At 43.8% G+C, this 26,239-nt stretch overlaps 1 protein-coding gene across 1 annotated transcript in view; it reads left to right on the plus strand.

Moving 5' to 3' along the window:
• Window positions 1-750: 750 nt before the first annotated feature.
• LOC146342572 (vomeronasal type-2 receptor 26-like) overlaps window positions 751-26,239 on the plus strand; it is a 32,063-nt gene continuing 6,574 nt past the window's right edge. Inside the window, exons 1-5 of the mRNA XM_084807902.1 lie at window positions 751-810; window positions 1,864-1,929; window positions 16,359-16,419; window positions 16,989-17,067; window positions 21,467-21,758. Coding sequence (XP_084664028.1) covers window positions 751-810; window positions 1,864-1,929; window positions 16,359-16,419; window positions 16,989-17,067; window positions 21,467-21,758 — 558 coding nt within the window. The remainder of the gene's footprint in view (window positions 811-1,863; window positions 1,930-16,358; window positions 16,420-16,988; window positions 17,068-21,466; window positions 21,759-26,239) is intronic.

Consider the following 26,239-nt stretch of genomic DNA (forward strand, 5'->3'; position numbering starts at 1 on the left):
GCCATCCCTATATTTTTCCTCTTTTCCTTTCCACTCACAGAAGAGGGTATTGCCAGTCCATGACAGTGCAAAAGGCACAATACACGAGCTGCAAATGGGATGGAGGAAGGAAGGCCACCTGATTGCTGAATGTGACACACTCCTTAGACCAGGTGGCAGTGTGGTAATTGGAGCACTCCGAAAGAATTAGACCAAAACCTACCAAAAAAAAAAAAAAATACCCAATACCTACCAAAAAAAACCCCAAAACACATACAACCCAATAATGATGAAATTAAATATTGCACGCACTTCCTCTTGAACAACAACAACAACAACAAGAACAATGTTGTTGCTGTTCTTGCTGCTGTTTAAAGCAATGGCTGTTACAGCGACTACCCAACAGGGAGCGAGGAGAGTCTCTTGCCTAGCCCCATTCCAGAAGTCTGAACAAAAATCAAGACAAAACCCTGGAAACAATGTCAGTGTTATTATTAACCGTAATAATATGGTTAATATTATGAACCGTAACACCCATTAACTGTACTCTCCTGTGGTGCAGAAGGCAGGAGGAGAGGTTCTTTCAAATCAGCAGTGGGCCACAATTTATGTGGCTGGGGAAGAAGCAAAAAGTGACAAACAAGCACAGCAGGTGACAAAGCGGAGTACTGAAAGAAAAATGGAGAACGGAGCACAGTGCCTGAAAACGTGAACTGAAGAACAGGGGCAGCCTGGGTGTGGGAGGAGGAGGAGGCACAAAGTGTCTGAATGATGGTGCTTTCGAAGGAGATGAGGAGGGAGCAGAGGGAGGAGGAAAGTGATACAAGCACTGTAAGGGCTGGTACCACCCGGGAAGATGCACCAAGATGGAGGCTAGTCTGGAAAACATCTGCACCAGATGGTGGAATGCCACTCACTTCCCTGATGAGTACATCTGTATCTCAGGAAACAGAGGTGCAAGACGTCACATTTGCCCAGGAGATCCATGGCATGCTGGACAGAACGTGCAAAGGCTTGCTGATTTGAGCCTTGAAGGCATGAGAGACCACTGAAATAGTGGTTCAGTATCTCCCAATGCAGATATTGTTACCACTTTATGTTACTATTTGGTATGAACATTCACAGAGGCCCATCCCCTTGCCTTCCAATTTTGTGATTAGTATGGTACTCTATGGCATGGAACTTCCACCACTCAGTCCAATAAGCACACCAGGATTGCCACAAATTTCTGTTAACTGTACCACCCCCAGCATCCCAATGTCAAGGATTGTCTTAGGGATGTCGGAGAATTTCTCCACGAGGCCGAATGCCAACGCATTCGCCCCCCCCTAAATTGGTGGAGAAACGGTCTGCCCCCCCACCCCCCCCGGGATGGGACTTACCTTCAGCGAATGTCCCTGGCGGCGGCAGCTCCCGGCGGTGGTTCGGCTGCGGTTCCGCTGCGGTTCGGTGGCGGTGGCCGGTCTTCTGACCGGCTGCCGCCGCCGCCATTTCCAAGTAAAAAAAAAAAATTTTCATTCCCCTTATTTTTGCCATCTTAGTCTACGTAAATGTTTACGTAGACTAAGACGTACCAAAATAAGGAACGCAAATGGCGGCGCCCATGGGTGCCGCCATTTGCATACACGCATTTTTTTCTTTTAAATCAGCCATGATAGGCTACATAAACATTTACGTAGCCTATCACAGCTGACTGCAGGGACGCAAACGGCGGCAGCTACCGTCACTGCCATTTGCGGAGCCGGCAGGCCAGGATTCGGGGGGGAGGGACGGAGCGCCTCCCCCCCCGGCCAGAATTTCGGGGGGGAGGGACGGAGCGCCTCCCCACCACCACGAATGTCACCCTTCAAAAATGTAAGTGACTTTCGTACATCCCTACCACAGGCTCCCCCAGAGAAGAGGTTCATCATTCATGGTGATGCCATTACTTGGCCCAGCAGTTTCAACCAGGTGAGGTCGATTTCACAGTATATCCAGATTTGTGTTGTGCAAAAACCTCCTCCCAATTTATCAAATGATTTTGTCCCCTGTAAAAGAGATTTCCATTTTTCTGCCTCCTTTTAAGGGTACTTCAGAATTTCTTTAGAATCCTTTGATTTTGAGTTTACAGTATAATTCATGTGGAACCACCAGGAACATGCCCTCTGCTGGACCTCAGTGTCCAGGCAGGTTGCTAAAGAAGGCACTCTCTGGTCCCAAGTTGTTTAGGGCTCTGTACAGTAGTACTAATACCTTAAACCTGGCGCAGTAGCGAATAGGCATACAGTGCAGTTCCTCCAGCAAAGGAATAGCATGTTGAAAAGGGCCTGATAACAGCCAAGCTGCTGCATTCTGCACTAGCTCCAGCTTCCAGATCAGCCTTAAGGGCAGCCCCACATAGACTACATTGCAGTAATCCAGTCTTGAGGTTACTAATGCCTGTACCACCATGGCAAGCTATCCCTGTCCAGGACAAGCTGTAGCTGGTGACCCAGCTGTTAAAAGTCACTCCAAGCCACCATGGTCAGTTTCAGAGGCAGTGCAGCCCCATCCAGAACAGCCAATAAGCCTATTTCCTGGACTCAGAAACCACTCACCCACAAGGCTTCCATCTTGCCAAGATTCAGCTTCAGTTTATTGTCCTTCATCCAGACCATTACTAAGTCTAGGCACTGATCCAGGACTTGCACAGCCTCTCCTGATTCAGGTGTCATGGGGAGATAGAGCTGTGTGTCATCAGCATACTGATGGCATTTCGGTTGAAATCCACTAATGACCGCTCCCAGCAGCTTCATATAGATGTTAAACAACTTTGGGGACAAGATGCGGCACCCAATAGTTCAATTGCTGAAGGCCAAGGAATAGTCACCCAATGTTACTGTCTGCAATCGGCCCAGTAAGTAGGACCAGAACCACTGTAGCACAGTGGCTCTGACACCAGTCCTACAGGGTTGATCCAGGAGGATACCATAGTCAATGATATCAAAAGCCATTGAGAGATATAGCAGAACTAACAGGGTTGCACTCCCCCTGTCCCTCTCTCAATAAAGGTCATCCATCAGGGCAACCAAGGCTGATTCAGTACCATAACCAGGTCAAAATCCAGATTGGAATGGGCCTAGATAATCAGTATCTTCCAAGAGTGCCTGCAGTTACTCTGCCACAACCCCCTCAAGTACCTTCCCTAAAAAGGGGGTATTTGTGACTGGGGCATAGTTGTCTAATACCATTGGGTCCAGAGTGGGCTTATTCAGGAGTCGACGCACTACTAAGGATAGCAGAGACCACCCCTTCCCGTAGGGAAGTATTTATCACTCCCTGGACCCGCCCAGTCATACCCATTCATCTAGATTTTATTAGCCAGGAGAACCAGCAATTGAGAGGGCACATGGTTGGTCACATTGCTGCAAGCAATAAATATCATACGTTATTTATACATTATATAAATAATGATGTTTACATTTTTGCAGGTAGCTGATGAGTAGGAATGAGCCCGGTTTGGTTTTATTATAAGAACCTGCCAAAATTCACACATCTTATCATAAATTTGATGGTAAGAATTTTAGTTTTTAATGAATCAAATGTTAGAGAAAGTGAAACTGATGTATGGTCTAGGCTGGTTTGAGCGCTTAGCTCTTAAAAATCTAGCTTATTTATGGTTGTGGATTCGAAATGGGTCATTTTTTCCCCCCCTGACACACTCTTCATCTTTAATGCCCACATGGCAGGCAAATACAACAAATTGAGGACATTTCTTCATCAATTTGACAGACTTCAGATTATACATATTTTTTAAAAAACTGGAGAAAGAGAAACTGTCAGATTTGTCAATCCCAAATGATAAGAGTATACTGTCTAATATTACAACTGAGATACAAGTGCTGTAGTGTATAATATCTACTATCATGATGGGTTGCACCAGGGTGGGGGTGGGGATTGAAGGAATCTTTATTGGTGGTGATAAGATTACCTTTACATTGGGTCTAATACCTGCATTGATCCTAGATATGGTTTCCTGAAGAAATAGTGATTAGAGACTGGAACAACTTGGCTTTCAGAATCATAGCATCCATCATCCAAGGCTTTCTAATTGTTGTGTTTGATTTCTAGCAGACACAACTGAAAGAGCTTCCATGTACAACATTCCATGTACAGCATTTTTGTTGTTCTTTTTCAGGCATGGATGACTGTTTTGAATGCCCTGGAGATCAGTATCCAAACAATAACAAGGATTATTGTGTTCCAAAAGACATAACATTCTTGTCTTATGGAGAACCGTTGGGCATCAGTTTAGCCACTTTGGCTCTTTGCTTTTCTATCATCACAACTTTGGTGCTTGGAGTCTTCATGAAGCACAAGGAAACTCCGATAGTCAAAGCCAACAACAGGAACCTCAGCTACATTCTTCTCATCTCCCTCTTGCTGTCCTTCCTTTGTACTTTCTTATTTACTGGCCAACCTGAAAAGCTGCCATGCCTCCTTCGACAAACAGCTCTTGGCATGATCTTCTCAGTGGCAGTTTCTTCCATCTTGGCCAAAACCACCATTGTGGTTCTAGCTTTCATGGCCACCAAACCAGGGTCCAGGATGAGGAAATGGGTGGGGAAATGGGTGGCTAACTACATTGTTCTTTCATGCTCCCTTATTCAAACCATGATTAGTACCATGTGGCTGGCAATTTCTCCCCCATAGGCTGACATGCACTCCATGATGAAAGAAATTGTACTGGAATGCAATGAAGGTTCCAGTCTCATGTTTTACTTTGTTCTGGGCTATATGGGTTCCCTGGCCATTGTCAGCTTCATTGTAGCTTTCCTAGCCAGGAAATTACCAGACAGTTTTAACGAAGCCAAATTTATCACGTTCAGCATGTTAGTCTTCTGCAGCATGTGGCTGTCCTTTGTTCCCACCTACTTTAGTACCGAGGGGAAATATATGGTGGCTGTCGAGATCTTCTCTATCTTGGCCTCCAGTGCTGGATTACTTGGTTGCATCTTCTTCCCCAAATGTTATGTCATTTTGCTGAAGCCAGAGTTGAACAGCAGAGAACAGCTAATCACCAGAAATATATATATATGTATGTGTATATATATATATATATATATATATGTATGTGTATATATATATATGTATATATATATATATATATATATATATATGTATATACAAATCTGATAGAATTTGCCTGTAATGAATTCACACTGTATTTAACTGTATGTAATTAGACATTAGAGATCCCACCTTCCAGACCATACTGTCTTCCCGATCACTGATGTATAGGGATTACATGAGATGGTGTCAAAACTGGAAAACGGAAACAAACAAACAAAAAGCCTCCAGTTTAGAAAAGGCGAAGCCATTACAACCTAAGCCACAATCCTTGTGGCTTATTTACAAAGCCTCAAAATGAACACCACTTCTCTGAACACAGGAACATAGGAAGCTGCCTTATCCTGAGTCAGACCTTTGTTCCTTTTAGCCCAGTATTGTCGATACTAACTAGCAGCAGTTCTCCAGGCTTTCAGGAAGGAGGTTTTCCAGCCCTACCTGAAGGTGTCTGTGATTTAAGCTGAGAACTTCTGCATGCAAAGCATGTGCTTGATAACTGAGCTATGGGCCCCTACCAAAATCAAACATAGCTTTCCATCCTTCTGAACTCCCTCACTCTTTTACCAAAACTGTGATCTCAAGGGGAAGAGTGATATGGGCTTTGATGTCAAGGACTTTACTAACTGGATTGATTGGATCTTTAAGGCTTTGTCACTTTTGAATTATTCTTAGCATGAGCAAGAAGCCATTGCATATTAGAGAATATGAGTAATAATCAGATGCCATTAAAAGTGATGCCCATGTATGTGCTGAAATCCTCCACCCATCCCTGCTACTGTGTCATCCTCCACCATAGTTTTTTGGCATGGAGTGAGCCAGTAGAGAAAGTGTGAAGGAAGCTTCCCAATTCTAGATTTTTGTTGGGTTTGCAAGGGAAAAAAAAGCAAATCTTTAATAAGAATATTCCAATATACGTAGCTCGAGGCCTGAAGTGGGGGTATTGTACCTATCATTGGGAATTATGCAATGCATTCTTTCTTTAAACCTAATGTAGTTAAGCCAATTGAAATGGATGAAGCACTTCCCTCCTTGTCTTATAGGAATCAATTCCTCAGTCATGTCCAAAGAAAATGATACATCTGATGATCCCACCCTGAGCTTGAAATAATTCTGCTGATCTTGCACAGACACATCTATGGTATTCTTCTCATTCACATTTATCCTCTTTCCTTGAGCTTCCTCAGAATCACTGACAGTTACATATTTCAAGCAATTGGGAACATGTCTGCATTCTTAATAGATGAGTTACAGATTACTAGGATGAGAGTGGGGTGTTGAGAGTTACTTCAGAGGGAGACAAACTTGTTTCTCAAGTGATACTACTTGTCTAGAAGGTCAAACCGAAAACTTGCAGTTGTCTATTAAAAATGATTCATTGGATATCCTTGCCTGCTTCATCTCTCCTTCTCGCTACATTATATAAACATTATGTTTAATGAGCTTTAATGAGCTTCCGTCGTGCATTAAAAAGGTGGTTGTTCAGGCAGGCATTTGGGGTGGGTTAGAGTATTTTAGAAAATGTTTTTATTGTAGAATGTTATTGTTTTAAACTGTTTTATTGTATGCTGTACATCGCCTAGAGTGGCTGGGTGACGAGCCAGATGGGCAATTAATAAATTTAATAATAAATAAATAAATAAATAAAGTTTAAATATGGCATTTAAGCTTTTAGGTTATGCCAAAGAATTGACAAGAATATGAGCTCCATTTCTCTCCTTCTTTTATGAGAGTCATATGACAAGTAAACCAGAGCTATTACAACATTCGTACCAGCTTCCAGAATCTTTCACTTAATGCTTTTCTCCACCCCAACAAGTAATTTCTTAGGGAGATTTCAAACATCTCCATATTAACACTGGTGCTTGCAGATGGAATTTGGACCTTCAGTTCACACACAATAAAAACTACAATGAAAAATATCCATTGCCTGGCACCATATTTTCTGAACTTTGATTCCACTGAAGAAGGGGGAAAAAAGTGTGGTCAGACTTCAGGCGTGGCAGTTCTACTTTTTTTTTTCCCCACTAGATAATGAAGGGCAACCAACCAATGGAATAAAACTAGCACAAAACTTTGGTATAGGTTCTGAGGTGATATGACAAAGTTGCAATTTTGTGTGTTACCTATGCAGCAGCATTTGATGTATCAGTACACAGTTGTGGGTGATGGTACAAAACTCGGGATTTGTGGCACAAAACAGCACCAAACTGGCACAAAACTCTGGCATAAGTTTGGAGGCCATACTCATTTGGGGGGTTCATAATTGTAATGGCCCCAGGCCTGTAACCAAGTCACTTGTAGTTTTAGAGGCACCTAGAGATCCATAATGCTCTCTTTAGGTTCATTATTAGTGCAATTCTCTTGCTAGTGGGTCTCTTGGCTGGTAAGATGAGTCAAAGGTCGATATTGCTGCCTCAGCGCATTCCATGCTAACAAGCTCTGAACTGTTTATTTTATCAGGGCCTAGGATGCTCCTGAGAAGTGAGGCTCTGTTTATGCTAAGCTACAGGTGTCTGTGCTTGGAAAGTTCTGATTGTTTTCCCTCTGAATAAGCACTGTTAGTCTATGCTGGGAAAGTTGCAGATGAATGCTAATTAATGCTTGCTGCTGTCATGCTGCCTCACTGCTGACATGCATGGTATAAAACCCATTGTACCCTTTGGCTCTGGGTTCAGAGAAGCTGTCTGATGCAATCATTGGGTACGCCTGTGTGCTGTGAGTACTCAATAAAGTCTCCTTGAAAGTAAACCTGGATCTGGCTTATCACTTCCGTGGCACCCCCAAACCTTAGCAGCCCACGGGCGGGGCAAAACAGGGCCACAACAGAAGATGTACACATGAGAATAGGGATGTACGAAAGTTACTTACCATTTCGTGGATCTGCTTTGCAGTGGGGGGGGAGGTGCTCCGTCCCTCCCCCTGGAGTCCTGCCCGGCCGGCTCCACTCCGCGGGGATTCCGCAGGGCTGCCGGCCAGCTCCGCCAGCAGCCGGACATCCGGCCCCTGGGTAGCAGGGACGCAAATGGCAGCTGCTGTAGCCGCCACCCTTTGCATCCCTGTATTCAACCGTGGTAGGCTACGTAAAGACTTACGTAGCCTATCATGTCTGGGTTAAAAAACCCAAACAAACGCGTACGCAAATGGCGGCTGCTACAGCAGCCGCCATTTGCATTCCTTATTTTTCGCTGTCTTAGTCTATGTAAATATTTACATAGACTATTACGGCGAAAATAAAGGGGAACGCAAATAGCGTAGTGGGTGCTATTTGCGTTCCTTTTTGATTTGCCGTTTTAGCCTACGTAAATATTTACGCCATTTGTGTCCGCGTTTTGTTTGTTGTTTTTAACCCAGACGTTATAGGCTACGTAAGTCTTTACGTAGCCTATCACATCTATGTAAAAAAAAGAAGAAGAAAAAAAAAGACCAGACTGCAAATGGCTTCGGTGGCAGCCGGTCGGAAGACCAGCTGCCGCCGCCACCGCTGCTGGAGCCGCCGCCGTCCGGAACATCCGCCCCAGGTAAGTCTCATCCCAGGGGGGATCCGCAGGGGGTGTGGGGGTGGCAAGCCATTCCGCCACGAATTTTGGGGGGCCGAATGCCAGTGCATTTGGCCTCACTGAACATCTGGGGAGTAGGGATGGGTGGATTCCCTACCTGCCGGTCCGTGGGGAATCCGCCCTTGGGGGGAGGCGATCCGTTCCTCCTCCCAGAATCCTCTTTGGCCGGCTCCACTCTGCGGCAATTCTGCGGAGCTGCCAGCTGGCTCCGAAGCACCTGTGATACAGCTGCCATGCCATATCGATGGCTGAAGGGGATTGACTGTGGACACAAATGACATCCAGAACGCCATTTGCGGCCGTAAAGGTCTTAGTTTAAGCTAAATGCAGCCATTTACAGCTGCATTTACCTTAAACTAAGACCTTTATGGCCGCAAATGGCATCCTGGATACCATTTGCGTCCACACTCAGTCCCCTTCAGCCAGCAATACGGCACGGTGGCTGTATCGCTGGTGCTCCAGAGCCAGAGGAGCCAGCCGAAAAGGATTCCACGGGGAGGCGGAGGTAAGTGTTCCATTCTGCCATGGACTCGGGGGGGGGGGATTCTTTAGAATTCAGCCTCATTGGAGTCCATGGCGGACTTCTCCCTACTGGGGAGGGACACCATATCTAGGTTGTCTATGCTAGTGCTAGAAGAAACCGAGGCAAGGTGGGAGAGTTGGAGTACATGATTTTAAAGGAGAACTTAGATATTGTTGGCATTTGGGATGTGTGGTCTTTGGTTTAATCTGGTCCATCTGTGCTTCGCAGATTTTCAGGCATTGTCCGCTCCTTTGTCAGTTCACTGACAGATTTGGCTCCACCCAACCACGGAAAAATATGCAAAAAATCACCACTATTTATGGATAGGGGTGGACGAAAGTCCCTTACCTGTCCTCGAAGGATATTCGCAGTGGGGGGGAGGCACTTCGCTGCTCCCCCCATGAAGTTCAGGCCGGGGGGGGAGGCTTCCCGCCTCACCCAGCCGCGAACTCGAAAGTTTTTTAAAAAAACAAAACACCCCCTGATAGGCTACGTGACGATTAACGTAGCCTATCACGGCTAGATCTGCAAAGTCAGCCGTGATAGGCTACGTCAATCGTCACGTAGCCTATCACGGGTGACTTTAAAAAAAAAAAAGCGCGTACGCTAATGGAGGCCCCCATAGGGAGCCGCCATTCGTGTTCCTTATTTGGTCGCTGTAGTCTACATAAATCTTTACGTAGACTACGGCGAAAATTAGGGCAACGCAAATAGCATTGCCCTTATTTTCGCCATAGTCTACGTAAATCTTTACGTAGACTACAGCGACCAAATAAGGAACGGGAATGGTGGCTCCCTATGGGGGACGCCATTATCCGTACGCGCTTTTTTTTTTTTTTAAAGTCACCCGTGATAGGCTACGTGACGATTGACGTAGCCTATCACGGCTGACTTTGCAAATCTAGCTGTGATAGGCTACGTTAATCATCACCTAGCCTATCAGGGGGCATTTTTTTTTTATTGCAATGGCGGTGGCAGCAGCAGGTCAAAAGACCAGCTGCCGCTCCCGCCCCGCTCGAACACCCACCGAACCGCCGGCCGGACCCGCCGCCGGGAGGGACATTCGGTAAAGGTAAGTCCCGTCCCGGGGGGGGTGTGGGGGGCGGGGGGGTTCAGAGGATTTCTCCCCGAAACTTGTTCGGGGGGCCAAACACATTGGCGCTCGGCCCCCCGAATTTTCGGGGAGAAATTCTCCGCCATCCCTATTTATGGACCTTTCACTGGTACATACATTTTGCATATTTTTTCTTAGGTCACCATAAAATCAATGAGCAGAATGGAGAAAAACAGATTGCTACACAGCAGAGACTGAGTTAGGGAGGTCAGAGAATTCCACCATGGATCTCAGTGAGGCTGAATGCCAGTGCATTTGCCCCCCAAATCTGTGGCAGAACGGCCTGCCCCCCCGCCCCCCCGCGGATCCCCGCCGGGATGAGACTTACCTGGGGCAGATGTTCCGGGCGGCGGCGGCTCTGGCGACAGTTTCGGCGGTGGCGGCTGGTCTTCCGACCGGCTGCCGCCACTGCCATTTGCAGTCCGGAGGTTTTTTTTTTTTTTTTTTTACAGAGACGTGATAGGCTACGTAAAGATTTATGTAGCCTATCACAGCTGGGTTAAAAGAAAAACAACACGTACACAAATGGCGGTGGCTATGGCCACCGCCATTTGCATTCCTTATTTTTTGCCATTTTAGTCTACGTAAATATTTACGTAGACTATTACACTGAAAATAAAGGGGAACGCAAATAGCGTAGTGGGTGCTATTTGCGTTCCCCTTTATTTTCTCCATAATAGTCTACGTAAATATTTACATAGACTAAGACGGCCAAAAATTAGGAATGCAAATGGCGGCAGCCATAGCTGCCACCATTTGTGTACGCGGTTGTTGTTGTTGTTGTTTTTTACCCACAGCCCTCCGTGGCTGGAAATCCGGCTGCGGAGAGCTCTGGCCTGGGCCTGGCCAGCTGCTCTGTGGAGCCGCCGCAGAGCACAGCCAGCCGTTTGAGGATTCCGGGGGGAAGGAACGGATCGCCTCCCCCCCGTCGAGGATTCCGGGGGGAGGGACAGAACACCTCCCCCCCACCATAAACATAATCTGCGGAAAGGTAAGCGACTTTCATATGTCCCTAGATTGAGTATAGATCAGAGATGTATAATTTTGTGTGTGTGTGTTATTTTTGTTTTTTTACAAAGTGTGTGTGTGTGTGTGTGTGTGTGTATTAGTGTATTTTACAGCAACTTTCATATTTGTGTATGACCAAATTTGTGTGCAATTCCAGAAAGGTGTTTTTGTTTTTAAGGTCCACAATTCAGTGGAATCTGTGCAGTTCAGAAAAGCCAGTCCACTGGGATTCCACAGGTCAGATTCGTAGAAATCTGATGTCATTTCAATCCATTGAAGGTTTCTCCCAGATCTCTATGTGAGAGGAAGGTTTAACCTACCCACGCACCTAGTGCACTGTGATTCCAATCCAAATGGGAGCCACACACATTTACACAAGGAAAGAAAAAAGAAAAAGCTACCCTGCATCTACATACATACTACACAATAAGTGTAACATGTAGTTTGGCTCTAAGAGCTCAGTTTTCTGGAGGGGGATCATAGAGCCAGAGTGGTGTAGTGGCAAGAGTGTTGGACTAGGAGCTGGGAGATCCAGGTTCTAGTCCCCACTCGGCCATGGAAGCTCACTGGGTGACTTTGAGCCAGTCACAGACTCTCAGCCCAACCCACCTCACAGGGTTGTTGTTGTGATGATAAAATGGAGAGGAGGAATGTAAGCCAACTTGGGTTCCTTGCAAGAGGAAAAAAGGCGGGGTATAAATGCAATAAATAAATAAATAAATAAATAAATAAATAAATAGAATACTTTGGCTGAGATATGATCATCATGTTTTATTTTTCAATGTCACAGAAAACCTACAATTCTGAATATGTGGTTAATGACCCTCTTATTATCAAATTAGTCATAATTGCATCTACTACTTTTCCCCATCACCAGGGAGTTCTGGTGGCCACATGCAAAACTATGAACCAAAACCGATACATTTTATTAATATCCCCAGTGCCATTCAGAGCTTAGTCTACAGTCACCCAGAGGTCTGTCAGTTCGATTGTTGCTTCTGTACACCTCGGAGTTCAGACTTTGGATCAGCTGAGTGGCCATTGCAGTGAAGCTTTGCTACTCAGGGACATTTGAATAGCCATGTTGGAAGGGAAAAATTGTTGTCTAAAATGAAGTTCTTTGTTGGCAAAATGGTCATTTTCGTGCTATTAGTGTTGCTGCCCCAGGTGATAGGCAAACATCCAATTGTTCAATGTTCCAACAGAGACCCTGTTCCTATCCTTCACAAATATTATCAGTTAGGGGACCTCATCATTGCTGGCATTATGTCTCAAGTCTTTATATTTTCAAATACCATAACATTTGAAAAACCTCCATCTCTGGAACTTTCTGATGATCATATGTAAGTAGTTTGGTATTTTCACCATATCACACAATTGTAATGAACATATTCCCAGATTTGTCATATTTCCTCTACTACTACTACTACTACTAACTTTTTTATTCTCAGTAATTCTGGTGTCTTCTGGCATAGGTGGAGTCTCATGTCACTAGCCCCTTTCTGTGAGGAGCCCCATCCATATTTCAGAATTTCCTGACTATACAGCAATTCTAATATACCACAGCTTTTCCCAATATATTTAATAGGAAGAGAGATGGACATATTCTATCACTGCTTTGCACAAGCCTTTGCATAACTCCTGTAGCTATCATGAAGAGTGGCTCTGTATACATTGCCCTGAGATTCCAGCCACACTTCATATCCAAGGTCAGCTTCCCATAGCTCTGAAATTTTTCGTTCTAGTTCTTTCAGGTGTGGAAGGTAGTGGAACTTATCTTAAAAAACCTGATTTTCTGAGTTAGTTTTCTTAAGAATGTTTTGTGCTATTGTAAGTTAACCTCCACCCCAATAATGCAATGTTTCTATTAGAATATGATGTTATACTTACAATCTACAAGTCGTTAAATACATATTTGCAATAGGGGTTCCATTCTGAAGTGACTGGTCATGCTTGAAAACTTCAGTTAATATATATATATATATATATATATATATACACACACACACACACACACACACATATACATATACACACACACACAGGCTGACTCTGGAAATATCATGTATATTTGGTAGGATGGGGCAGCCAGCGCTTACATTATTTATATAAGTTGCATTTCATTTTATACAGTGTCTATTTTTTACAGGCATGAGACAGTAATGGGGTCAAATAGCCTCACCTGTCTTTAATGTATAAGTATCTGGACATAAGAAGATCCATGTTGGATCAGACCAAGGGTCCATCTAATCCAGCGTTTTGTTTACACAGCGGGCAAGCAGCTGTTGACCGGGGACCCACAAGCAGGACACCAGAGCATCCGCACCCTCCCACCCATGTTCCCCAGCAACTGGCACATGTAATACGCATACTGCTTCTGATATTGCAAGCAGTGTATAGCCATCAGAACTAGTAGCCATGGACAGCCTTCTCCTCCAGGAATTTGTCTAACCCCCTTTTAAACCCATCCAACTTGGTGGCCATCATTACATGTTGTGGTAGAGAATTCCATAGTTTAACTATGTCCTGTGTGAAGAAGCCTTTCCTTTTATTTGTCCTGAATCTCCACCCATCAGCTTCATGGGATGACCCTGGGTTCTAGTATTTTGAGAGAGGGAGAAAAATGTCTCCCCACCACATACTCTGCAAAAACAATTCCCGGTAACCAATTTCCTCCATTTGTGTGGGCATCCTGTAAGAAGCAGAGAGCTAGGTGAATTTCTGTTGTCTTCCTTAGTTGGATGACACCACTCCAGCTCCACTAACCACATCATGTCACTTAATGAACTGTTGTTTAGCAAATGACTTGAACATTCAGCTGAAGGACACGCAATAAGATGTTTTAACAGAGAACAGGAAAGATAAACCACCAGCTAGCAAGACATCAACTTAACTATCAGATATAAACTGTGACAACAGTGTGTTAATTTACCCACGGGGGCTGCTGCATTGTACCGAGTGCCCAGAGGTGCCATTTTTGCATAGCACCTTCAGGTGCCTGTCTGGTTGTGTTGTATATGAACCCAAGCGGCAGGATTTCTTTGATAGTTAGAAAACCCCCAAATAATCCATGGCTTGTTTTAGGGTTCAGGCTAACCCTCAAAGAACTCTCAACACCCTCCCCCCGCTGCCTGGGTTCACCATGACAAGCCATGGTAAGCCAGGCAGCAGGGGGTGCCCAGCAGAACGTGTCAGCCCATGCTGGTAAATTAACCCATGGTGGGATGTGGTTCTGTGTGAACCAGGTTGGAATGTTCAGGCAATCTCAGAAATCAAGTCAGAGTGACTGGAGTCCAGTAAAAAGGCTGATGCATTATTTAAAGAGAACAATTCACACAACAATTTGTGACTTCCAGTACAATCAAATCCAAAGCTGACTGGTTATGTCGATGTTGATCAGGCTAGTGATGTGCCTGATTACAAATCAACAAGTGGATATGTATTTCAGTATGGGAATAGAAGTGCAAGTTAATCCAGTAGAAAGCAAGCTTCTGTAGCACGTTCATCTACTGAAGCAGCATGTATAGCAGCTGCACAAGCATGTCAAGAAGATGTCAGATGTCAGATCTGGGATCAGATGTTCTGGAACTAACAACAATCTTGGAAGATAATCAAAGATGCATAAAAATGATACTTTAATTAATGATACTTTAATTTGATTAACAGATGATAATTTACATCAGTACGTTTCATCTGAGAATTAACCTGGATCTTCCTCAAGAATATCATTCATTTTACATATTATTTCCTCAGTATCCCTTTCCTGCTCAAAGCAAATTATCTATCTATCTATCTATCTATCTATCATCTATCTATCTATCTATCTATCATCTATCTATCTATCTATCTATCATCATCATCATCATCAGAATATACATCCATCTTTGTTTTTGTTTGTTTGTTTGTTTTTCCAGTATATAACATAGATCTGCTTTAGTCTTTGTGAATCCTTCCTTTCTGAGTTGTCCAGGACCCATTAGTAAGGCCACTATATACATTTGAATGTATGAATGTATACATATGAATGTATACATATGAATGGCCCATTAGTAAGGCCACTATATACATTTGAATGGTGTACATGTCTCTATACATGTGCTAGTTAGCAGCATTCAATGCCCACACCAGGAGCTGGACCCTGGTTCCAGGAAGCCAAATTTCCAAGTTTGTGTGCTCTCTGGGCAGTTCACAAAAATTTAAAAACCATTACATTGCATTATATAAAGTATAAAAACATTCGCTTAATGAGAGAAAACAAATTGCACACACAACAACAACATACAAATAAAACAATTTAAGACCATCAGCCAGAGACAATTCAAGAGACTCATTATGTGCTGCCAAATGCCTGAAAGAAGAGGGCAGTTTTAACCTGGCACCGAAAGATGACAACATTGGTACCTGGCTTGCCTCATCAAAAAGATCATTTCATAAATGGGGGGCCACCACTGAGAAGGCCCTCTCCGTTGTTGCCGCCTTCCAAGCCTCCCTCCGAGGAGGGTCCCAGAGGAGGGCCTTGGATGCAGAGTGTAGTGTATGGGTCAGTTCATGCCAGGAGAGCCATTCTGAAAGTACTGCATGTTGATAATGTGCATTTTTCTTGTTTCTGTGTTTAATCTCATGTATATGCAAAAGCCTGGTTGGCTATTGAGCAATAAACTAAACTGAACTGAACTTTTTTTTTAATAATTTCTTTAAAGCGGCATGGGTATGCTGCCCAGTGTAGGCTGGTATCCGATCTGACTGTGGGGCAGAAAGTGTGTCACCAGAGGTGGAGCCAAGGACACCTATTTTGCTACACAGGCCTCACGATTTTGCTATGTTGTTGTTGTTCAGTTGTTCAGTCGTGTCCGATTCTTCATTACCCCATGGACCATAGCACGCCAGGCCTTCCTGTCCTGCACTCTCTCCCGGAGTGTGCTCAGGTTCATATTCATTGCATCGGTGATGCTATCTAGCCATCTCATCCTCTGCCGTCCCCTTCTCCTTTTGCCTTCAGTCTTTCCTAGCATCAGGGTCTTTTCCAGCTACATAAGCCTTTTGCTGAACAGTTCAACATATCATTGCACCCTCCCTGAAAATTTTCCAGAGTAAAAGCACAGAGAAAGCAATTTGTGGCAGAGCCCGCTTCTCCAAGATTGAAAGCAAAGGTGGGGGGAGCAGGAAACCAATTCCCCGCACTGGAAAACTGCGCCAATGACTGCAAAAGAGAGAATTTGGGTTACATAATCACAGCATATTAAGTTCCCAAAGCCAACAGAGAGCAGGGTATTATTTTTCAGAGGCTTAAAGGAAAACACAGCCCAGCTTCTCCAGAGTATGTAACAATGCAGAGAAGAGCCCACTTGAGGGCTCCTTTGCTAAAGCTATGGGATCAGCAGAAAGAGGCATGGAGGCTATATGAAGATCTTTTCAGAGACACATCGCCCCAGTCTGGGTAAGCAAAATGGCCAAAATGTTTCACTTAAAGTTCACAAGCCACCACAAACACAGTTTAAACCACCAAAAGCACAAGCTCCATAGCATCATGTTTTCTTTATCGTCGACAACAACAAAGCATGCCGCTTGCTCGCTCTTCCACCTTACTCCTCAAAAAATAAAATGAAAATGATTTTTTAAAAGCTGCTCACGGGGTCAGCACAACAAACAACCTTATGTTCTGTTGCTCCTTGCTGGATATTGCTCCTTTCTTCCCTTATCCTCTCCTAACCTCCCGCAGAGGTGATCTGCCACTGCTCCTGGCTGCCTGTGCTAACGGGATCACACGGGTGCAGAGACAACATGATCTATTCTGTCAGGCAAAGCCTGCGTTCTCGTGCAAGTCTGATCGATCCAGGACATTGTTGTCTTCCTCCACTATACACAGAGAGCACCTGGGCCATTCTGTTTGACTCTACGAGGGATCATTTCCACTGGGCACCCTCCAGGAAAGTGGCTATGACCACTCAGGATTATCTGTGTGTCCATGCTCACCATGCGCGTAGCACACAAACTGAAGTAAGGGACACAAAAGAAACGAAGGAAATTCAGCAGCAGCCAGGATACCGCCATGGTGCCACACTAGAAAGATGAGAGAATACTGTACTTGTATGGCGGGATCTGGGGGGTGGGGGTGCCGCATGGGGGTGTGGGAGGACACAACCCTGAACATGCTTTATTAGCACTTCACCTGGTACAGCTTTAGTTAAGAAGGGTAAAAAAAAAAGTTTCTGCCATTATAAGCCTCAAAATTCGACTGCTTATACAAATTACACCTGTTGAATGTTAATCTTGCTATCCGTTATCTTCTGATGAGGTCAACAACTGTGCAAAACTTCAAAGCAATCTAATGGGAATTGACACAGGTAAAGCAAGTTAAATAGTACTGAAAATTGACATAGACCCTTATTATTCCAAGCTGCAGCTCAGCATGTCAGGGGTTTTGTTGTCGTTGTTTGTTTGGTTGTTTTTCACATCTCCTGAAAACTACTAATATACTTCATTCAGGTTTGTTAAAGAGATGCACCCTTAATTGCATTGGTGAAGATCCAAGCATTGGCTTGAAATGTGACTGAGGTTTTTTCTGGCCCATGAAATTGTATGGCAGCAACTGCTGGCACATTATGTTGGGCATGCTCAGTTACACTCTGAAGCTAGAATGCTCCCAGAATGCCAGGGATTTCAGAAGAATTCTACAGTATCCTATGGGCAATGCTTATTCTTTTATGTATGGAATGTGATTTCAAAAGGTTAGACTACATTTTACTACCCAGATAAGTACCATAACCTGGGGCAGGGGGGTTGGTGTCTGTGTCCCAATCTGGATCAGATGTCCCTTGCCTCCAAAATTCTATTGCCAAAAAGGCATCCAGTTGTGATTGTGAAGTGAATTGCAGGCATAGGGCAAAGAGTTAACACCCCCTACCCCTCACTCTAGGATCCTGTTTCATATGAGGTGGCATGAGCTTTCTTTTGAGAAAACAAGGGAGAAAAGTTTATATCTTTAAACTAACATGTAGTTTGACCCTTGAGGTATTGGCGGGATGGAATACACAAGTCAGGGAAGCAGAAAGAAAAGGGCCTTACACTACCTTTCTGAAAAGAGAAATCCAACAAAAGGGCCCTTACATTTTGAGTGGTGGGAATTCACTGTTGATTTTCTGAAGGCAGAAATAAGTGTGAGGCTATGGTCACTCTGTCTGTATGTCAAAATGTATTCATCATTTCACACAAATGTGTGGGTGTTCATTGAGCCCAGGGTCATCTGCAAGCATCCGTATCTTTGATTAAGTAGCATTGTAGTCCCTCTGTACTATTCAGGAATCAATGCACGTAGACAGATTCCCATATCAATCCGAAAGTGTGTACAACAGGATGAACGGACAGTCAGTGTAATGTGAGAACACTCCTTCTTATCTAACAATTTAAAGCAGGATTATTCAACTCGATGCTCTCCAAATGCTTGGTACTACAACTCCCAGGATTCTTGGCCATTGACCATGCTGATGGAGGCTGATGGGAGTTGAAGTTCAAAAGATCTGGACAGCACCAGGATGATGAAGGTTGATGTAAAGTGTAGCTCCCTACAAGATGGCTGGAGCGCAAGCCTTTTTGTCCTCTTTCCTCTCAGCCTCTCCTACATCACCAGGTTGTTGTGAAAATAAATAGCGCGAGGATGAGAATCATGGATACCACTGCAAGGAGAAAAATGGTGAGATAGAAATGCAGTATTAAAAAAATTAGAAGGGATTTAACATTTGGATACTTAGTAGTTATTTGTTCATAATTATTTAAGTTTAGCATTTCTCAGTGTTCCAACAGGGAACTCGTAAAATCAGATTGTGTGAAGGTAGCAAGAGAGACAATGCTAGCTGTGGAAATTCTAGCTTCCTTTTTTCACATTTTAAATAGAGCTATGTGCCCCTCAAATTTCTCCACCCCATTTGTGGACAAAGAAATTGGGGACAATTTCATCAAATTTATCCTGGGGAAGAGCCACTTCTTCAACAGTTTCTTACAGGTATGTCTCACCATTTGCAGGGGCTGTAGCACTTTTTTTCTGAGGGTTTATGTCTTTTTGCACTGCTACTGCAAGTGGAAAGAGAATCAAGTGCATTGGCAGCTTATCTCCTAAATGCTGCCACCATGAAAAAAAGAAGAAAAGTGAAACGCATTGGGGGGGGGGGAGAATCTGCAAATTTTATCTCATGGAAGGGTGGGGATGGGAGAAAAAGCTCATAACATTTCTGTTAAAAACACACCAAACCAACCCCACACAAAACCGATTTCTTCTTAGAAATTCCGGCCCTGTTCTAGTTGTCATTCTTCAGCACCTCCAAAGAACCTTCCAAACTGTTAAATGACTGAGGGTGATTGTGGATATATGATTCTAATGCAGATGATTGTACTATCGGTACTTCACTGAAAGCCCTGAAGCAGGTGTGCGGTGGGAAGTTTTGTGCCAAGCTTCAGGGAAGAGGTGGTGCCAGTGCTAGGCCCAAATCTGTCTGCCAGTTTCTGGAAGAATTTCCTCCTCCATGAAAGAGGCTTCCATTTTTCTGCCTCATTCTCAGGTCATTTTATAATTTATTTTGAATTTCTTTGGGTGGTGTTTTTGAGCTTACCTAATCACTGCAAGGTGGCCAAGGGTGACGTGTTTCTTTCTCTCACTCTGTCCATTACACATTTTTTTAATGCTCTGCAGCCACCCAGGCTGCCTGCACTTCCCAGTTTGAAAAAGTGCTATGGGAGGAATTACCTCATTCTATCTTCCCCTGAGCTTTAATTGAAATGTGAGAAGATGAGAAGGCTACAAGCTGCTGAAACAACGTTTGCACAAGCATAGACAGAGCAGTTGCACATTCTCCTCAGCCGCCTCATCACTCAGGTAAGTACGGGAACCCTGAACCCAACCCATAAGAATTTCTCCACAATTACTTTCTCCTTTGAATTTCTTTTCAAACCAATTCCTTTCTATCAAATCGAATAGAATGATTGAAAAAAGTATTGAAGAAATGTTTGAAACAACGTTAATTTTAAACAAAGCACCATGATAATTAGACTGACACTGGAGTTTTCATATTGTAAAAAAAACAAAACAAAATAAAGCTTTTTGACAAGTTTTAGGGGTTAGAAGAGAAAAGAGAGAATGCTGGGAATTACTGAAAAAAAAGATTTGTGAGTAGATATTAAACAAGCAAAATTCCATTGAGATCATTGCTTGTTTTAATTAGGTATTATGTAGCCATTTAAGTCAATGGAAAGCTATCATCTTCATCAAAACTGTCCAATGCTCCTGTCAGAAATTTGGCGGCGGGGGGGGGGGTGTGATAGCAGGAAACTGCCAACTGAAGTAAGACTGAGCAATTTTATTTATTTTTATTATTTATTTATTACATTTATATCCTGCCTTTTTTTCCACCTTAAGGAACCCAAGGTGGCATATAAAATCCTTCTCCTCCTCCATTTTATCCTCACAACAACAACCCTTTGAGGTAGGTTGGACTGAGAGTCTGTGACTGGCCCAAAGTCACCCAGTGAGCTTCCATGGATGAGTGGGGACTAGAGAACCCAGATCTCCTGACTCCCAGTCCAGTACTCTAGCCACTGCACCACACTGGCTCCTTTGAAGGCTTAGGGAATCACTCTGCCTGACAAATCTATCACTGATGAAGAGGGGATAGAAAGGGAAAGGAAAAGAGTATGCTGGAATCCTGTGCAGGCTTTCTAAGAAGTAAGCCTTTTCAAACATAGAGAGAGATCCATTAATTAATTAATTAATTAATTAATTCATTCATTCATTCACAAGTACCTAGCTAATAAGGATGTATGCAAAAACCAAAACCAAAACAAACCAAAAAATAGCCATGGATCAACTCATGGGAGGATGGGGCATTGTTTGCTTATCTCAGGCACCGCATCCTGTCCATCTAGATTTGGACATGAAAGGCCAAGGGAAAGGGTGGATGCCTATAGGGTAAGCTGTAAACAAACCAAATTTGTAACATTGAACAACATCATCACAGATCATGAGGCACATCAGTGAAGGCATGAGTCTTAGCTTCCAATTCCCTGTCTTTGGGAAGCTTAAGGCAACATGAGACTCTGGCCTTATACTGGACAGCATTTTGATCATTGCATATATGTAAGAATGAAATGAAGTAAATACTTTGATCTGAAGAAGATGCGCTGTTGTTCCGTATGTGGCTTTCTTTGCAGGCTAATGACACAGTTCTACCAGCACATCGTGGCATTGGCATTTGCTATTAAGGAGATCAATGAAACCCCCCAAATCTTACCCAATGTCAGCCTGGGCTTCCACATCTATAATGGTGATTTCAGTCCAAGCTGGACCTATCTTGCCTCATTGGAACTTCTCTCTAGAAGAGGCAGATTCATCCCAAACTACAAATGTGATATTGAGAATATTCCAGTAGCAGTCATTGGGGGACCTAACTATGAATTATGTTTCCACATGGCAACTGTCCTGTCTATGTACAAGATGCCACAGGTAAGATTTGTGCATGAAGGATCTAAGCCAAAGGCAGAAATGCAGGCAGGAGAGAAAAGAAAGAAGCAGAGAGAAGAAGAAATAGAGAGGACGAAAAGAAAAGAATGCTAGAATCCTAGAGGAAAGGAAGAGTCACAGGTGCTGGAACTAGAGAACTGTCTGAGAGGGATGGAGCAATAAGAATAAGATATTGTTTGAATAAGGGACCTGAATAAAATAGGGACACAGTCTAGTTAGTGTAGCTGGATGTGTTTATTTTTGGTGGTTGTTTTATTTACCCCACTGCCCATATGTTGTTGTTGTTGTTGTTTGGGGGGCTGTATATCTGTGTGTGTGTGTGTGTATGTGTGTGTGTGTCTATTTCCAAGTGACATTGTTCTTCAGTAAAATTTACACTGTGTAATTTTTACTTTTGTAAAATTTGCCTTCTTTCAAGTTACATACCACAGGCTTAATAGCAAACCACACTACCTAATAGAGTTTCCACAGGCACAGAGACTTTGAAGGCTGGTTTAGTATAGGCAGCCACAGGAAAAAGATATCCAACTGATGGTGGTGGAAAAGGCCACAGGAAGGAAAGAGCAAAAAAGAGTGTGAGAACACTATTTTGCCTGTTCTCCTTTCCACTCATACAACAGGGGAAAGGAAGGGTACCTGACTGCCAATCAGGACAAACACTGGAGGACACCTGTAACCAAAGATGCCCACCAAAAAACAATAAGGATGAGATTAAGTATTTATTCTTCTGCCTCTCTGAACAAAATGGTGTTCTTGTTGTTCATTAAAGCAATGGCCATAATAATACAGAAATTACAGAGAGTACCAAATGGGAAGAAATGAGAGTCTCTTGCCCACCCCGTATCAAAAGTATGAACAAAAACCAAGACAAAAACTTAGAAAGATAAGTCTTTTCTCCAGGTCTACACCTGGGAGCCACTGATTAACCCTGCTCTCCTATTCTGCAGAAGATGGGAGGAAAGGTCATTTTGCAATTGGCTAATGGACCACAGTTTCTGTGGCTGCAAAAGAAGCAAAAAGTGACAAACAGAGCAGAAGGTCCATTTAAATCCCTTCAAAGTCCTTGGAGATTACTCAAAACTACAATAATAGAAGCCCAGCTAAAATTTATACCACAGGTTAGGAAAGGTAGCGCCAAGTCCAAGAGGGTGCCAGCATGGTTAATGAGCAGTGTTAAGGGAGCTATTAGAAAAAAGAGAGTTTCCCTCAGAAAATGGAAGTCTTACCCAAATAAGGAAAACAAAAGGCAGCACAAGCTTACACAAAGGGGATGCAAGCAGACAATACGAGATGCAAAAAAGCATTTTGAAGAGCATATCGCTAACAACATCAAGACTAACAATAAAGAATATATATATACACACACACACACACACACACATATATACATATACATATACATATACATATACATATACATATACATATACATACATACACACATACACACACACACACACACACACACACACATATATATATATATATATATATATATATATATATATATATGAATGAAGCAGAAAACCATCTAGGGAGGCAGTTGGACCATTGGATGACAATGGAGCTAAAGGAGTACTGAAGCAGGACAAGGAGACTGCACAGAAGCTGAATGAATTATTTTCATCCGTCTTCGCTGCAGACGATATAGGACAGATAGCTGTGCCTGAACTGATATTTTCAGAAAGGGAGTCTGAGGGACTGAGGCAAATAGCGGTGACAAAAGATGAAGGTCTCAACCTTACTGATAAATTGAAAGCAAATAAATCACTGGGCCCATGTGGTATCAAACCTAGAGTTCTCAAAGAACTCAAATAGGAAATTGCTCATCTTCTAACCAAAATATGCAACATGTCCCTAAGATCAGCCTCTATACCAGAGGACTGGAAGATGGCCAATATAAAGCCAATTTTCAAAAAAGGGTTCCAGGGAGAATCCGGGAAATTACAGGCCAGCTAGCTTAATGTCTGTTCTGGGTAAACTGGTTGAAGGCATTATTAAAGGTAAGCAAATAGAAGGACAAGCCCTTCTGAAAAAGAATTAACATGCCTTCTGCAAAGGTAAGTCCTACACTCTCACTAACCTTTTAGAGTTCTTTGAGAGTGTCAGTAAACATGTAGACAGGGGTGATCTGGTAGACATAGTTTACTTGGACTTCCAAAAGGCTTTTGACAAAGACCCTCACCAAAGACTCCTGAGCAAACTTAGCAGTCATGGATTAGGAGGACAGGTCCTCTTATGGATCAGTAACTGGTTAAAGAACAGAAAGCGGAGAGTAGGAATAAATGGTAAATTCTCCCAGTGAAGGGAAGTAAATAGTGGGGTCCCACGGGGATCTGTATTAGGGACAATGCTTTTCAACCTGTTCATAAATCATCTGGAATTAGGAGCAAGCAGTGAAGTGGCCAAGTTTGCAGATGACACCAAATTATTTAGGGTGCTTAAAACAAAAAGGGACAGTGAAGAGTTCCAAAAGGATCTCTCCAAACTGGGAAAGTGGGCATCTAAATGGCAAATGCGGTTCAGTATAAGCAAGTGTAATGTGATGCACGTTGAGGCAAAAAATCCCAACTTCACGTATAGCCTGATGGAATCTGAGCTAGCAGTGACCGACCAGGAAAGGGATCTTGGGGTTGTGGTGGACAGCTCAGTGAAGATGTCAACCCAATGTGTGGCTGCTGTATATATAAAAAAAGGCAAACTCCATGTTAGGCATAATTAAAAAAGGAATTGAGAATAAAACTGCCAATATCATACTGCCCCTGTACAAATCTATAGTGCAACCACACTTGGAATACTGTGTCCAGTTCCAGTCACCACACCTAAAAAGGTTATTGCAGAGCTGGAAAAAGTGCAGAAAAGGGCAACTAAAATAATCAAGGGGATGAAGCAACTCCATTATGAGAGGTTACAACAGCTGGGATTGTTTAGGTTGGAAAAAAGGAGGGTAAGGGGAGACATGATAGAGGTATACAAAATTATGCATGGTCTGGAGAATGTGGGTAGGGAGACATTTTTCTCCCTCTCTCAAAATACTAGAACCCAGGGTCATCCTATGAAGCTGATTGGTGGGAAATTCAGGACAGATAAAAGGAAGAACTTCTTCACACAGCTCATGGTTAAATTATAGAACTTGCTACCACATGATGGCTTTAAAAGGGGGTTGGACAAATTCGTGGAGGAGAAGGCTATCAGTGGCTACTAGTCTTGATGGCTATGTGCTACCTCCAGTACCAGAGGCAATGAGCCTATATACACCAGTTGCTGGGGAACATGGGTAGGATGGTGCTGTTGCGCTCATGCCCTGCTTGTAGGTTCCTGGTCAAGAGCCATTTGGTCTCTGGGTGAACAGAATGTTGGACTAGATGGACCCTTGGTCTGATTCAGCATGGCTCTTCTTATGTTCTTAAGGTAGGGATGTATGAAAGTCACTTACCTTTTCACGGATTGTGTTCATGGGGGGGGGAAGCCCTCCGTCCCTCCCCCGGAATCCTTGATGTGGTGGAGGCGATCTGGCCATCCCCCCTGGAATCCTGCCCGGCCGGCTTTGCTCTGTGGCAGCTCTGCGGAGCAGCCAGCCAGCCAGGGCCATCCACAGCTGGATTTCTGGCAGCAGACTGGCTGGTGCGGAGGCAAATGGCGGCTGCCGTAGCGGCTGCCATTTACATCCACCCAGGCAGACATGATCGGCTACGTAAGAATTTATGTAGCCTATCACAGCTAACCCCTCCAGAAAAAATGGTGTATGCAAATGGCAGCGGCTATGGCAGCCACCATTTGCGTTCCCTATTTTTCACCGTTTTATCCTATGTAAATATTTACATAGGCAATTACGGCAAAAAGAAAGGGAACTGCAAATAGTGTAGTGGGCGCTATTTGCGTTTCTTTTCTTTTTTTTTTGCTGTAAAAGCCTACGTAAATATTTACATAGGATAAAACGGCGAAAAATAGGGAATGCAAATGGCGGCTGCCATAGCCGCCGCCATTTGCGTACGCTGGTTTTTGTTTTTTGTTTTTGGGGTTAGCCATGATAGGCTACGTAAATTCTTACATAGCCTATCACGGCTGCAAAGACGCCAATGGAGGCTGCAGCAGCCTGGCCGCAGCCGGCCAGGAGACCAGCCGTCGCCACCGCTGGAGCCACTGCCGAATCTGCTGCATCCGCCCCAGGTAAGTGCCGTCCTGGGGGATTCCGTGGGGGGGGCGGGGGGCAGGAGGCCATTCTGGAATCCATGGTGGAATTCTCTGCCATCCCTATCTTAAGTTGATAAAACAGAATACTGAGAGAAAAATGGAGAACTGAGCACAGTGCCTGAAAAAGTGAATGAACAGGTGCAGCCTGGGTGTGGGAGAATGAGGAGGAAGAGACAGAAAGTGATCGAGTGGTGGTAGTGGTGGAGGAGGAGGAGATGGGGAAGGAGTAAAGTGATGGAAGGAATGTGAAAGCTGGTAGTACCAGGGAA

Source organism: Heloderma suspectum, chromosome 6 (assembly GCF_057233095.1).
Source record: "Heloderma suspectum isolate Gila_16-S chromosome 6, 16-S_ref, whole genome shotgun sequence".
NCBI classification, from domain to species: Eukaryota; Metazoa; Chordata; class Lepidosauria; order Squamata; family Helodermatidae; genus Heloderma; species Heloderma suspectum.